The sequence below is a fragment of the Staurois parvus genome, unplaced genomic scaffold (assembly GCF_062004578.1).
Source record: "Staurois parvus isolate SC_StPar_1 unplaced genomic scaffold, SC_StPar_1.0 ptg000445l, whole genome shotgun sequence".
Classification (NCBI taxonomy): Eukaryota; Metazoa; Chordata; class Amphibia; order Anura; family Ranidae; genus Staurois; species Staurois parvus.
In genome coordinates, this window is record NW_028318241.1 from 7,102,238 (window position 1) to 7,116,583 (window position 14,346).

The 14,346-nt window shown below is 39.1% G+C and overlaps 1 protein-coding gene across 1 annotated transcript in view; it reads left to right on the forward strand.

The window, feature by feature from the left end:
• DHX29 (DExH-box helicase 29) overlaps nt 1–13,114 on the forward strand; it is a 68,277-nt gene extending 55,163 nt beyond the window's left edge. The window contains exons 21-28 of the mRNA XM_089688083.1: nt 1,722–1,797; nt 4,545–4,769; nt 4,942–5,078; nt 6,153–6,243; nt 8,732–9,028; nt 11,672–11,803; nt 12,125–12,221; nt 12,852–13,114. Coding sequence (XP_089544209.1) covers nt 1,722–1,797; nt 4,545–4,769; nt 4,942–5,078; nt 6,153–6,243; nt 8,732–9,028; nt 11,672–11,803; nt 12,125–12,221; nt 12,852–12,901 — 1,105 coding nt within the window. The 3' untranslated portion in view covers nt 12,902–13,114. The remainder of the gene's footprint in view (nt 1–1,721; nt 1,798–4,544; nt 4,770–4,941; nt 5,079–6,152; nt 6,244–8,731; nt 9,029–11,671; nt 11,804–12,124; nt 12,222–12,851) is intronic.
• Nucleotides 13,115–14,346: the final 1,232 nt, after the last annotated feature.

Genomic DNA, 14,346 nt, shown 5'->3' on the forward strand with positions numbered 1-14,346 from the left:
TACAGCCATGACTAAATGCAGGTTTTACTGAACCCTGTGAGAAAATGATCAAAGTAGAGGATGACATCAGCATATGTTGTCAGCACATCTAGATCTTTGGCAGTTAGGGCTCATGTACACTGCAGCTGATAAACTCATGTTTAGGAGCTGTTCAGTGTTTTTTCCAGCAGCCCCTGAACTCTCCCTAATGTTTTCCTATGTGTCCATGTACACATCATCGTTTACAGGCAGTAGAGTTTACAGTAGTTTTTTTGAATGCAGAAAACTTGCGTTCAGCAGTAGATTTTATCAGCGTTTCAAATGCAAAATGCTTGTAAAATGCAAAATGCTAACCTCGTTTATAGGCGCTTGCGTTTAAAACATTTTTTAACTCTTCCATTTGCAGATGCTGTCCAGAGCCTTTTTTCATCATCTAAAATACATGCAAAGAGTTTTCCCGGTACTCAAATGGACTTAGCACACCATACTTTGAGGTTTTGCATGAAAAAAAAAACATGTTAGACAATGCCACAATAATTTCTGCTCAGAAATGAGCTGGAACACATCCAAACACCACAAAAAAAAAAAAAAAAAGACAGCTAATCTCAACAAATACTGCTTTTTCTGCTTCTGCTCTCTCTATCTCTCTGAAAATGTCTGAAAGTTAATTTTTTTACTGTTTTTCAGTGCATTCTGGGCATTTTGGAAGGTCTTTTGAGGTTATCCTTAAAAAACGCTTCTAAACACAAACGCGCATAAACGTGGTATGGAAACGCGGCTAACAAACGTTTTTTAACCTACGTTTTCCAGCAGTCAGTTTCCATTGTTCAGAAGTGTCCCGTGTACATGGGGCCTTAGATCTTTTTTATTGATGTTTGTTCCGCATGTCATACAGAAAGTGCAACTTCAGTACCACCAGGGGTCCCTTACTCCGGCAAAGTGACATCCAAGTGGTCTTGAAACAGTGCACCTTCTGCTGAACGAACATCAATAAAAAGATAGCAGAAGATCTAGGCGTGCTGGCCACATTGCTGTGGTGCCATCCGCCATTCATTTCAGCTCCTTGTACATAAGCAGGAATAATTGTTTAGTTTGCAATGGAGATATCTCTATGAAAGTTTATCTTTTCATACGAACTATAAACATAAATCTCCTTATCACTTGTGACACCACATCCCAACTATATATACAGTACAGAAAAAACGAGGAGCTTTCTCTTATGGAAAAAGCTACAAAAAAGGGACATTTTTGAGGTTATATATGTTATATTGAATGAATCAATGAATTTGACAAACGTGTACTTCTTGTTAAAAAAAACACTGATATTTTTTAAACTCTTTAAAATCATATATTAAAATTAATTAAAAGTCACATCCCATTTTATGAACAACAAAAATATTTCCATCTGTATCCTTTTATACCTACTGGGATTATTTAACATTATATCACGCTACTTTGACCCCCTGTCACCAGGACAGGACGTGAGGGGAAATTGTATACGTATATAGTAATAAAAACCTGGCCTGAGCAAAAAAGTTGACTGGAGTTGGGCATTAAGTTCTGTGTTAGCAACTTTCAGGTTCAGTGACCGTTGAGTGTGAACAGAACTCCGCTACATCTCATTAATAGCACAAAGTACTCTTGAATGTTGAACTCTTTTTGTGTGTTTCTTCTGTTTGATCATCCTAGCTGTTTGGTGCAGTTCTTGTTTTCATCCCCTCACTTTTGTATCTTATTTGCAGGTTTCACAGTTTCATGGAATATTCTGTTCCCGAAATATTGCGAGTGCCATTAGAAGAGCTATGCTTACACATTATGGTGAGATTTATCTTACATTTGTACACATTATTATCTTATCTTGTAAATGCAAATTGCAGATGTTCACTGTAAGGCAGGCCATAGACGGGCTGTTTATCGGCCGAATTTTAGGCCAATAAAAGAAAAATGGGTCTGCCCCGTTGCCGATGCTGCCACCCATGTCCACGAAAAACGGCTGTTTTTTGCGGATTTTCCAGCATGACCGATTAAAATAAATGAGGAGATCTGCAAAAAACAGCCGACGGGCTGGCCTCACTAACGGCGTGATTACACTGTTCAACAAATTTTTATTTTTGCCAGTTTTGGAAACAAAAGGATCCATTTCTTAATGAATTTCACATTCTGAGTTCAAATATAACAATGAAATTTGTCAATTGGCTCTAGTTTTTCTGTAAACGGAAAGTTTTCTACTATAGGTGTAATGACTACATAATGCACAATAATTATATAGATAGATGTCTTTCCACAAATATAAAGCAAGTGATATTGACCACATAACAAAGCCTAAATGGCATAATATATTGCATAGGATTACCAAGAAAAATTATAGCCATAAGCTAAGTTGAATCATTTTAATACTTAGGATTCTCACTAGTTTTGTCTTCAGTTTGTGTCGGTTTTGCTTCTCTTGGCTTTTCTCTTGTATTCGAGGAAAGGGCTATCTCTTACAACTGTCCAGCAAAAGTCAGCAAGCATTGATGGGCTCCATTTACCTTGATATCTTCTTTCCATAGCTGCAATGTCTTGATGGAAGCGCTCTCCGTGTTCATCACTCACTGCTCCACAGTTTGGTGGGAAAAAATCCAGATGCGAATGTAGAAAATGAATTTTTAGAGACATGTTGCAACCCAGATTTCTGTAAGTCTGGATGAGTTTTTCTACCACTTTCTTGTAGTCTGGTGTTTTATTGTTTCCAAGAAAATTTGATGTCACTGATACAAATGCTGTCCAGGCAGCCTTTTCCTTTCCACGCAACAGAGAAAGAAACTCATCATCATGAATAAGTTTACGAATCTGTGGCCCAACAAAGACTCCTTCATTTATTTTTGCAGCACTAAGTGCTGGAAATTTGCTAATCAGGTACTTGAAACCTGCTTTATTCTTGTCCATTGCCTTAACAAAGTTTTTCATTAATCCCAACTTGATGTGTAATGGAGGTAATAAGATCTTATTGCTGTCTACAAGTGCTGGATAGTTAACATTTTTTTCTCCAGGCTGCAATGACTGGCATAATGGCCAGTCTCTTTTGGCATAGTGCATTTCTCTCGCACGACTGTCCCACTCACAGAGGAAGCAGCAGTACTTAGTATATCCACCTTGAAGTCCAAGTAGGATAGCAATCACCTTCAGGTCACCACAAATCGGCCATTGATGTTCATCATAGTTAATGCAACTTAAAAGCTCTTTCAAGTTTTCATACGTTTCTTTCATTGAAACTGCGTAAGCAACTGGAACTGACGGCAGCTGATTGCCATTATGGAGCAAAACAGCTTTAAGACTCGCCTTTGAAGCATAAATGAACAGCCTCCACTCATCGGGATCATAGCATACGCCGATGGCTGAGATTAAACCATGAACATTGTTACATACAGCAATATCACCTTCCTGGACGAAGAATGGGATCAGATCTTTCTGACGATGACGGACATCACTTGCTAGGAGATTCCACTGTTGTAGTCTTGACCCCAAAAGCTCTGCCTTGTTCTTCGGAAGATCCAGGTCTCTGATAAGATCGCTCAATTCCACTTGTGTAATGAGGTGTGGTTCAGTGGGTGTGGATGGAAGACAGTCTGGGTAATGTGAGGTTGACGGTTGATGACTACACGCTTCAGGTTCTTCCTCACTTGACTCAACCACAAAGGATTCTGGTGCTTTAGGAATTGGTAGCCCCTCTCCATGAGGAACTGGACGTATTGCCGATGGAATATTTGGATAGTGCACAGATAACTTTTTCTTCTTATTTAGCCCTTTTGTTGGAGGCACCATACAAAAGTAACAATTACTAACATGATCTGTTGGCTCTCTCCAAATCATTGGCATAGCGAAAGGCATAGATGCCTTTTTTCCATTCAACCATTGCTCCAGTGCCGTCCCACAAGAATTGCAGCATATATGTGGTGCCCAGCTCTTGTCCTGGTCTCCTATCTTGCAGCCAAAATACAAGTTGTAGGCTTTCTTAATCATTCCTGTTATCCTCCTTTTTTGTGAGATAAAAGTTATTTCACCGCAGATATAGCAGAAATTATCTGCTTTATTCACACAAGTTCGAGGCATTACTGAGTAGCCTATATAAGCATAAAACGAAATGTAAAGACGCTGTCGAACTACAATCAGCTACAGATACTGCAGCTTTTATGCAGTGAAGTGATGCAATTAAAGGCTAATATTGCATCATCTCAGTATACATGCAATTTTCTATTGGTCACCAGTATCAATTGCGCAATATGCAGCTGAAGTTGCATCATAATTTTGAATGGCTTACGTCATTAGATGGGTGAATATATCATGGAAACTGGAGCCAATCAACATTTTTTAGGGTCATTTTCGTTTTCAGCACCCCAAAATTATGTAAGATTAGCTAATTTTATGCCCAAAACTTTTTACCTGTTGAACAGTGTTATCGGGCGATTTTTGGTGCAGCCAAAAATTCGGCCGATAAACGACCCGTCTATGGCCTGCATAACTGTGTACTATTTGTATCTCTTGTTTTGTTCTTACCGGGTCCTGTTCTTTATTTGCTGTAACAGAAATGTGATCTTGGTTCCCCTGAAGAGTTCCTTTCTAAAGCATTAGACCCTCCACAGCTCCAAGTCATCAGTAACGCCATGAACCTTCTGAGGAAGATTGGGGCCTGTGAGCTGGCTCAGCCGAATCTCACTCCCCTGGGGCAGCATCTGGCCGCACTGCCTGTTAATGTAAAGATTGGAAAAATGCTCATTTTTGGTGCTATTTTTGGCTGTCTCGATGCTGTAGTAAGTATGATTGTTTTTTCTCTGTACAAACTGTTGCAGGCATAGAGATAAATTGGCTTGCCTAATAACCTGCTAGTGTTCCTTGTACTGTACAAAAGACTTATAAACATTTATTAGAAATGTATTCTACTCAAGATGGTTCTGATTTTGTGTTGTGATTGCTCCATGATAGGCGACTCTGGCTGCTACTATGACTGAAAAATCTCCATTTGTAACACCTATCGGTAGAAAAGACGAGGCAGACCTTGCAAAGTCTTCGGTGGCACTTGCAAACTCTGATCACCTGACTATCTTCAGTGCCTATGCGGGGTAAGGCAGAAATGGGGATTTAAAGAACTCTGAGTGTCATTCAAAGATTTTAACCTGTTGGGAGGACTTATTTAGGTGATAAAATTGTAATTTATGTAGTACATATGAATAAATGCAGGATTTGGGATGCTTGAACTTAAGGACGCCGTCTGTTCTAGTAGTAGTGGCCAGTAATAGCTACCTGCCCTTGTAATTAAAATGACAATATTAATGCAGTGCAGACACCTTGAATTGTTTTTGTATATAAATTGCATCCTATGTCCCTGTGAATCCCATGGATTTTAGTACCAGGCTGTACACAGGACCTTCATGTCTGCACACTTTTAGCTTAATCCATGTTTCTTAGCCCTGGTCCTTAGGAACAACTAACAGTGCACAAATTCCAACAGGATAACAGGAATGTGTGACCAGCCAATAGGAATAGAAAATCAAAGTTAAAAAACAAAGATTATTTTACAGGATTTATATAGCGCCAACAGTTTGCACAGCGCTTTACAAAATGAAGGTAGACATTACAGTTACAATACAATTTGGTACAAGAGGAAACAGATTGCCCTGCTTGTTAGAGCTTACAATTTACATAGTTAGTCTGGCTGAAAAAAGACAAAAGTCCATCCAGTTCAACCATAAAAAAAAAGTTATAATCCTATACCCACAGTTGATCCAGAGGAAGGCAAAAAACCCAGCAAAGTATGATCCAATTTGCACCTGCTGGGAAAATATTCCTTCCTGATCCCCCGAGAGGCAATCGGATATTCCCTGGATCAACTTTACCTATAAATGTTAGTATCCAGTTATATTCTGTGTATCTAGGAGGAGGGGTTGAGTGATACAAAAGGTAATAGCTGTGGGGGATAAGCTGATGGATTTAGATGAATGTAGTCAGTTATCTACCTTCTGATGGGAAAATATGCATTTAGAATTCAATAAGTTGTTTTGGGCACATCTTAATTTTCATAAACTGGTTCAACTGTGTAGTAAAGTAGAAAATGTAACAGTAATTAACTGATAAAGATTAAATCTATTACTATAATTTAAATAGACCGTTAGATTCAGGTTCTTTTCTCTTTGTAGATGGAAGAAGATCCGAGCAGAAGGATATGGCTCAGAGATGAGTTACTGTAGGAAGAACTTCCTGAACAGAAAGGCTCTTCTAACTATAGAGGTACTGGCACAGAATTTCATTGCAAGTAATATTTATTTGAAATTACATTCTCCAGAGGTATATTTCTTTGTATTTAAAGCCCAACTCCAGGCTGCTTTTAGGTCCCCCCTCCCCCTTTGCATGGCATGGGTTGTATGTTCACTAGGCTTGGGGAGAAATTAATGTTCGTTTGGCTTGCTGGGCAGCAGAATTAAGTTCCTTCAGAAGCTTTTTCAGAGGCTGGAATTATGGCAAGTATTCCGACTTATTGCTTTCTCCCAGCCAAACAAGCATTTAACCCATGTAGTACTGAGGTGACGCCACTGCCTGGTTACATTCAAAAGCAGGCTGGCAGAGGCAGGAGAGGCTCCCGCCTTGGGCATCATGCTAGGTGGTGCAGCCTGGAGTGGGAGCTTCTTCTGCTTTTGCATTGTATTGTCTTATGCGCTGTGTAGGACCAAGTTGTCAAACTGACCGCTCAGTCCTGCATATTACAGAGCTAGGCTGTCACTGACAGCTACCCACACTGCCTCCTGCACAGTTTCTCTGCTCCCCTTTCCTTTCTTTTTAGAGAAGAACTCACCAGAAGATGAAAATGCTTGTTAGGGCCATTCACACTACAAAAATGCACTCTGGATGCGATACGATTTTGCTTACAGTTCACACTACACGCAGTTCCAATGCAGTTTTGATGCAGTTTGCTATGTTCCAGTATGGTTCTGTGCAGAAAAAATGCAGCATGTTCTATTTTTTCATTCTGCACCGGAAACTGACTGGAACTGACTGCACATGTGTGAACTAGGGCCATTGGGATAAATAGAAAACACTATGCTTGCATTTTTGATGCAGAAAAAAGCGCACTGAACTGCATCTAGTGTGAACTAACCCTTACCTCTCCTAGGGGACCCAGCGCACATTGCACTTGTTTTTGTTCAAGTCCTATTGTGGTTTGGAAATAAAACCACATTTGTTTGTCTGTCATTGCTGGTTGTAACTCCACCCCTTGTTAAAGCCCAGATTTTTGGGTAATCCCATGGGGAAGTTAGAGCCAGCAGTGAAGCTCCTGCCCTCTCTTCATTTTGCAGCTCTGTTATATAATATTTCAGCCCCCTTTCTGATCTCCTCTGCCATGTTCTTTGTAAATAAACCTTAACAGTGATAGAAAACACTGTCCCAGCCATTAGATACTCGGGGATAGAGAGTAGAGTAGTAAGGCTGTCAGATGTGTGCTTGTGAATGTAAGCAGCTGAAGAGGAAAACTGTCATTCCAAAACAAAAGCGGCATAAGCCACTACACGACCAAATGTAATATGTGTTGGCTTGTGTTGTTGTGAGTTTGTGGTTTTGTGAATGATAGTCCTCCTGTGCAGCTTCTGACATTCACAAGCACACAAGCCAACAGTCTTACTACTTCATTCCCTCTCCTCCAAACTAGTAAGTGGATCGATGTCAATGTTCCAGGCAGATGAGAGCAGCAGGGAGCACAGGGCTCTGTCTGGAAGATTAAGAGGAGGTGTATGGATGGGGACTGTGGGGGCTCTGTGTGCTTTGCCTGCCATGCACCCTCACCTCTGCTCTGTCAGTCAGAACTGCTGTCTCCTTTGTCCCATATTGTTGAATAGCTGTGGGTGGGCGCAGGGCAAGCTGTCTGGCAACACCTCTCAGCAACTCCTGCACAGATTAGTGGGACCAAGTGTGATGTGCATTGACTCCCTTGGGGGATTTAACAAGTATGTTGATCTTATGGTGAGACCTTAAGGTGCATTTTCCACTTTTGCAGTCAATTTTGAGAAAACCCCACTATATGTTTGTTATGTCATTCCATTATGCCATTCACACACGCTTTTTTTAAAAATATTTTTTACCTTTTAGATGTTTCTCAGGAGACTGCACAGAAGTTCAGATTAGGTCTGTCCTGATAGAAGCGCTGAGGACAGTCTTAGTTTCCTCTCATTACGTTCAACACAGAGGACCAGCTTCTAAATCTTTAACCCTTTGTTAGGGCAGATAGTATTCAAATCTAGCTTATAATTGATAATGAGATCTGTCAGCAGAGTACAGGCAGGGTTAATGTGGCAAACACAACCTGAAGTCATTAGAAAAAGAACACCAAATGGGGTAAGCAGCAATTGTTTTTTAAATGTTATAAAAGTTATGCTATGCGAATGAAAACATGTCAAAAATATAAAGTAGGTGAAATCCCAATTTGGCTGCAAAAGTGGAAATACTATTTAAAGCCCAGGGCTAAGTGCTATCTAAGAGGTTTCTTGACTTGGGCTGGCCATATATAATACAATTTTCTTCTTCAATTCCCTTTAGATTTAGCTTCAACTATGTAGTGCAAGGGCCTGCCTGATTACATATAAAATGAAAGTGTTTAGGTTTGACCTCAAATTATATGGTTTTGATAAATCTAGAGGAAAATTGTACAAGAAAAATGTATAATGTATGGCCAGCCTTGGCTAGATATTGTTCTCCTTAAGGTAACCTGTTTTATGTGTTTTTTTAGGATGTAAAGCAGGAATTGATTCGACTGGTGAGGGCGGCAGGGTTTGATTGTTCTCGACCTGGAGCTCACAGAAGCGGGGACAGACAAGCTCTCTCTACAGAGGAGACATCTCTCCTTAAAGCTGTGCTCACTGCTGGACTGTATGATAATGTTGGCAAAATCCTCTTTACAAAGTCTGTGGATATGTCAGAAAAGCTGGCGTGCATGGTGGAAACGGCACAAGGAAAAGCACAAGCACACCCATCCTCTGTGAACAGAGACCTACAGACCTACGGCTGGCTCCTTTACCAGGAGAAGGTGAGACTTATTGTAATGTGGGGACATATATAAATTGTCATTTTACCTCTTACTTGTGAGAATCACAGGTCAGAAAATTGGCCCAGATGCATGTTACAGTTGGTGGTTAGCACCTGCAGAGAAGACACTGTGGCAAAGAGCAATAGTTTTCAAGAAAAGGCGAGGCTTTATAATGCCAAGAGTCTAAAACAGTCCAACAGCAATGCTTGATTTTTGTATATGTATATTGATGGTCATACCCTTCATCATGACGTATATGTATACTGATGATCATACCCTTCATCGTGACGTATATGTGTATACTGATGATCATACCCTTTATCATGACGTATATGTGTATACTGATGATCATTCCCTTCATCATGACGTATATGTATACTGATGATCATACCCTTCATCATGACGTATATGTATACTGCTGAACATACCCTTCATCGTGACGTATATGTATACTGATGATCATTCCCTTCATCATGACGTATATGTATACTGATGATCATACCCTTCATCATGACGTATATGTGTATACTGATGATCATACCCTTCATCATGACGTATATGTATACTGATGATCATACCCTTCATCATGACGTATATGTGTATACTGATGATCATACCCTTCATCATGACGTATATGTATACTGCTGAACATACCCTTCATCATGATGTATATGTATACTGATGATCATACCCTTCATCATGACGTATATGTGTATACTGATGATCATTCCCTTCATCATGACGTATATGTGTATACTGATGATCATACCCTTCATCATGACGTATATGTGTATACTGATGATCATACCCTTCATCATGACGTATATGTATACTGCTGAACATACCCTTCATCATGACGTATATGTATACTGATGATCATACCCTTCACCATGACGTATATGTGTATACTGCTGAACATACCCTTCATCATGACGTATATGTGTATACTGCTGAACATACCCTTTATCATGACGTGTATATATACTGATGATCATACCCTTCATCATGACGTATATGTATACTGATGATCATACCCTTCATCATGACGTATATGTATAATGATGATCATACACTTCATCATGACATATATGTATACTGATGATCATACCCTTCATCATGATGTATACTGATGATCATACCGTTCATCATGACGTATATGTGTATACTGATGATCATACCCTTCATCATGACGTATATGTGTATACTGATGATCATACCCTTCATCATGATGTATATGTGTATACTGATGATCATACCCTTCATCATGACGTATGTGTATACTGATGATCATACCCTTCATCATGACGTATGTGTATACTGATGATCATACCCTTCATCATGACGTATACTGATGATCATACCCTTCATCATGACGTATATGTGTATACTGATGATCATACCCTTCATCATGATGTATATGTGTATACTAATGATCATACCCTTCATCATGACGTATATGTGTATACTGATGATCATACCCTTCATCATGATGTATATGTGTATACTGATGATCATACCCTTCATCATGACGTATATGTGTATACTGATGATCATACCCTTCATCATGACGTATATGTGTATACTGATGATCATACCCTTCATCATGACATATATGTGTATACTGATGATCATACCCTTCATCATGACATATATGTGTATACTGATGATCATAGCCTTTATCATGACATGTATATATACTGATGATCATACCCTTTATCATGACAGCTGTAAAGGAATATGTTGCACATCTGAAAAAAGTGGGAAAGGAATGACACTGCTGCCCATAGGAATCAGTCAGATATCATCTTTTATTTTCTTGGAAAAGTTTGATTGATACAGTATACTTCTTGTAAATGGTACATCTTTAGGAGGTCAATTCTTATATACAAGCTGGTATATAAGCTGTGCATATTTGTGCAGATCAGTTTCCCTTCCCCCCTCTTCTGGTTTAATTTTCTTTCTTTTTTGTTTTAATACATACCTTTTCCAAAGTCTTTAGTTCAGTTATGTTACACTGCAGGGTCATCTTCATCTTTGCCTCTCCCACAGGATAGGTGGTCCAAAGTAACGAAGAGTGGCACTGACATTTGACATCAGCACCACTCTCTGTACTATTATAATGTAAATGGTGCCTTAGTGATGCCCTCAGAGGGTGGGGCCATGAAGCCCTGCCCAGTCTTGTGGCTTGGGTTATGCTAGGTGGTACTGTGGTGGACAGCTCCAGATTAAACATATTTTTTCCTTTATAACACTCGGACCTTTTTTTAACTGGAAAAAAAATTCCCAAAGTTGGACTTTAACAAGAAACATTTACTTGGATTTGTTGACATCACAATATAACGAGCTGTCCCATGAGAAAATCAGAAAGCTGCTTTACCTTAAAAAATAGCATATTATTGACTTGGCTTTCTACATATCAATGCTTTTTGTAATGAATATTAGTGGGCTTCAGTTTCCCTTTTAGAATGTATGTTTCTTAATGTATCTGATCAGTCAGCTTGATTTTTGTCTCATCTGGGTTATGTGTGATTCTCGCAGTAGTATCATAGTAGGAAGGCACCAGTATATTCATATGTATGTAGGAAATGCAGACCACCATATCTTATAATACCAGTCATACTAACTTCACTGTCAATTATTTAGGTTAAATACTCCAAGATCTTCCTTAGAGAAACAACATTGGTGTCTCCCTTCCCGATCCTCTTGTTTGGTGGTGATATCGCTGTACAACATCGGGAACGTCTTCTGACCGTAGATGACTGGATTCATTTCCAGGTACAAACTTGGAGAATATCAAGGTGTAAACAGTGAATAAATGGCTTTAATAATACCACATTGCCCCTTTTTTCATCCACTGTTCATGCTCGTCTCTTTTCGTTGACTTTCTGGCCCCTCCCACTTTAACCACCTTTTACTGGTATGCCAGCCATTATATAGGAGTTCCTATATGTGGTGCAGCTCACAGTAGCCTCAAGAGAAGTGGCTGTCAGCTGATTGTGGGTTTTCCTCTTCAGGAGGAGAACACTGCCTATAGGTACAGGTTAATCTGCATTCTTTTACTCTTGACTATAGGCTTCTTCTGTATTCTTTCTCCAGGCTCCTGTAAAGATTGCAGTTATTTTTAAGGAGTTGCGAGTTTTAATTGAATCTGTTCTGAAGAAAAAGCTGCAGAACCCTAAAATGTCTCTTGAAGGTAGGTGATCTTTTTCTAGCTACTACCAACACAGTTCTGAAAAGAAATACTGAGATGCTAACTATAACGGGAGTTGTTTAGCTATCATTCTATCATTCTTTTAGTGCAGGTCAAACAGAAACATTAAGGTGTATCATTTCATGGTATATACTTGTTATATACATACGCACAGATTACTCATTCTTGGGGTAGTTTATCAGGTTTAACGTGTCCTTGGATTTACATAACCAAAGCAACATTTATTCTTGCTTCATTTAAAAAAGTTAAGCAAAGAAACTCCTCGCCAATCATGATGTTTAGTCTCATAAATCATTAATGGTGGTCCTTGAGTCATTTTCTAATTTGAGAAAGACTCATGCTAATAGACTAAAGTGGACAGCCTTGAGGATAATGCATAATTTAATATAATATCTTTTTACAATTTTCTTTAGTTAACACATAAACATTAGAAAGTTTCACCTTGGGGCTTCTTTATATTGTTTCAAAACAGCAAGTCATCATGCATATTGGTGAATATGGATCAATTTGTGGAAATCTTACAGCTGGTACAATTAATTCTCATATTGATGACAAGTGTCAGTAAAGCAGTCTATGTATGTAACATAATAAATATTTGCTCTGCCTCCACAGATGACAAGATTTTGAGTATCATCAAAGAACTGATTAATACAGAAAAATAATGGCAGCATTCCAATCCCAAGGATTGTTCTACGTGGATATAATAGGCCAGCCAGTGACACAACCATATAAATACTGTGGTATTTCAGCACTATTGGATGTGATTGGTTTCTTTAATCTTTTCAATGTTGCATGCAGCGTTGATGAGAATCTTTTATTTTGCATTGAACAGTTGAAAACATTTATTGAATTTAAAATAAAATATTGTGCCATAATCATGTGTACAGTGTGTATGGTAAATTGTAGCAAATCGTTCATCTCTTCAAGAGCAGTTCTAGGCCACAAGTAAAATCAATCATTAACCTCCCTGGCGGTATGATTATTTCAGATTTTTGGTGCTGAAAGCGGTACCATTATTTTGCATGGAAATATGTAGTTTTTTTATTGTAGGCTTTAATTTTTAGGAATAACTCACTGAAATCTGTCCGAACAAGAGTCTATTAAACACCCCGAGTATGATAAAATTTGAAACACGAAATCATAAATTATAATTTAATAATCATAAAAAATAATAATATAATAATAATACATTTAATTCAATAATATAATCAAACCGAAAACACTGAAATTTGAAATCTAGCGCCAAGTTCGCACATTGCTGAGCAAAGTCGCAAAACCTTTTTCAGTGTCTGATGATGAATTTCCCCACAAATCATTATCACTCAATTCTGCAAGTAGTTCTGATTTACTATCGCTGTTCTCTAGCTGGTCTAAAACCACTTTTGACCTAAAGGGACACTTTTTGGACACCATGGACGTTTCTCAGTTTCCAGGCAGTAAGAACAGACAAAATGCAGGCAGGGTGCCGGACAAAGCAGTAGGGACAAAATGTATGTGAAATGGGTTGAAACAGCAATGTTTTACTATGTAAAATTTGTTTGGAAAAAAATGAAATTTTTTAAAATTTTCAAATTTCCCGCCGCCCGTACGTCTCGACGTCACAGGGACCAGAACACAGAAGCCGGATGCTGGCATCAGCTGGAGGAGATGGCCAGGGACGCTTCAGGGGACACATCGCGGGAGCGAAGGACAAGGTAAGTGCTGGAGGGACTCCCTATGCAGCGCCGCATGGTAAGCCCGAGTGTAGCTCGGGGTTACCGCTTTTGGTACAGACATTTTACCCCGAGCTACACTCGGGAATACCGCTAGGGAGGTTAAAGTGCATCTATAGCCAAAACTTTGTTTTTAGTTATGATAGAGCAAGAAATGGAGAAAACCCCCAACCAGGTCTTCTTTGCTGTCTGTGTCCTTTTAAAGACACTTCCTCTACCAAAGTCACAGCATGAAGCCAGTGCTATTCTCTCCTAATTGTGTGTATATTTCATTATAGTGCCATGTTGACACTCGCCAGTGACAGGATCGCTAACAATCCACCTGTTTAAGTTTCAAGTTGCCAAGTATAAGCAAAGTAACAGTCAACTTTAAAGCCCAACTTTGGGTGATTTTT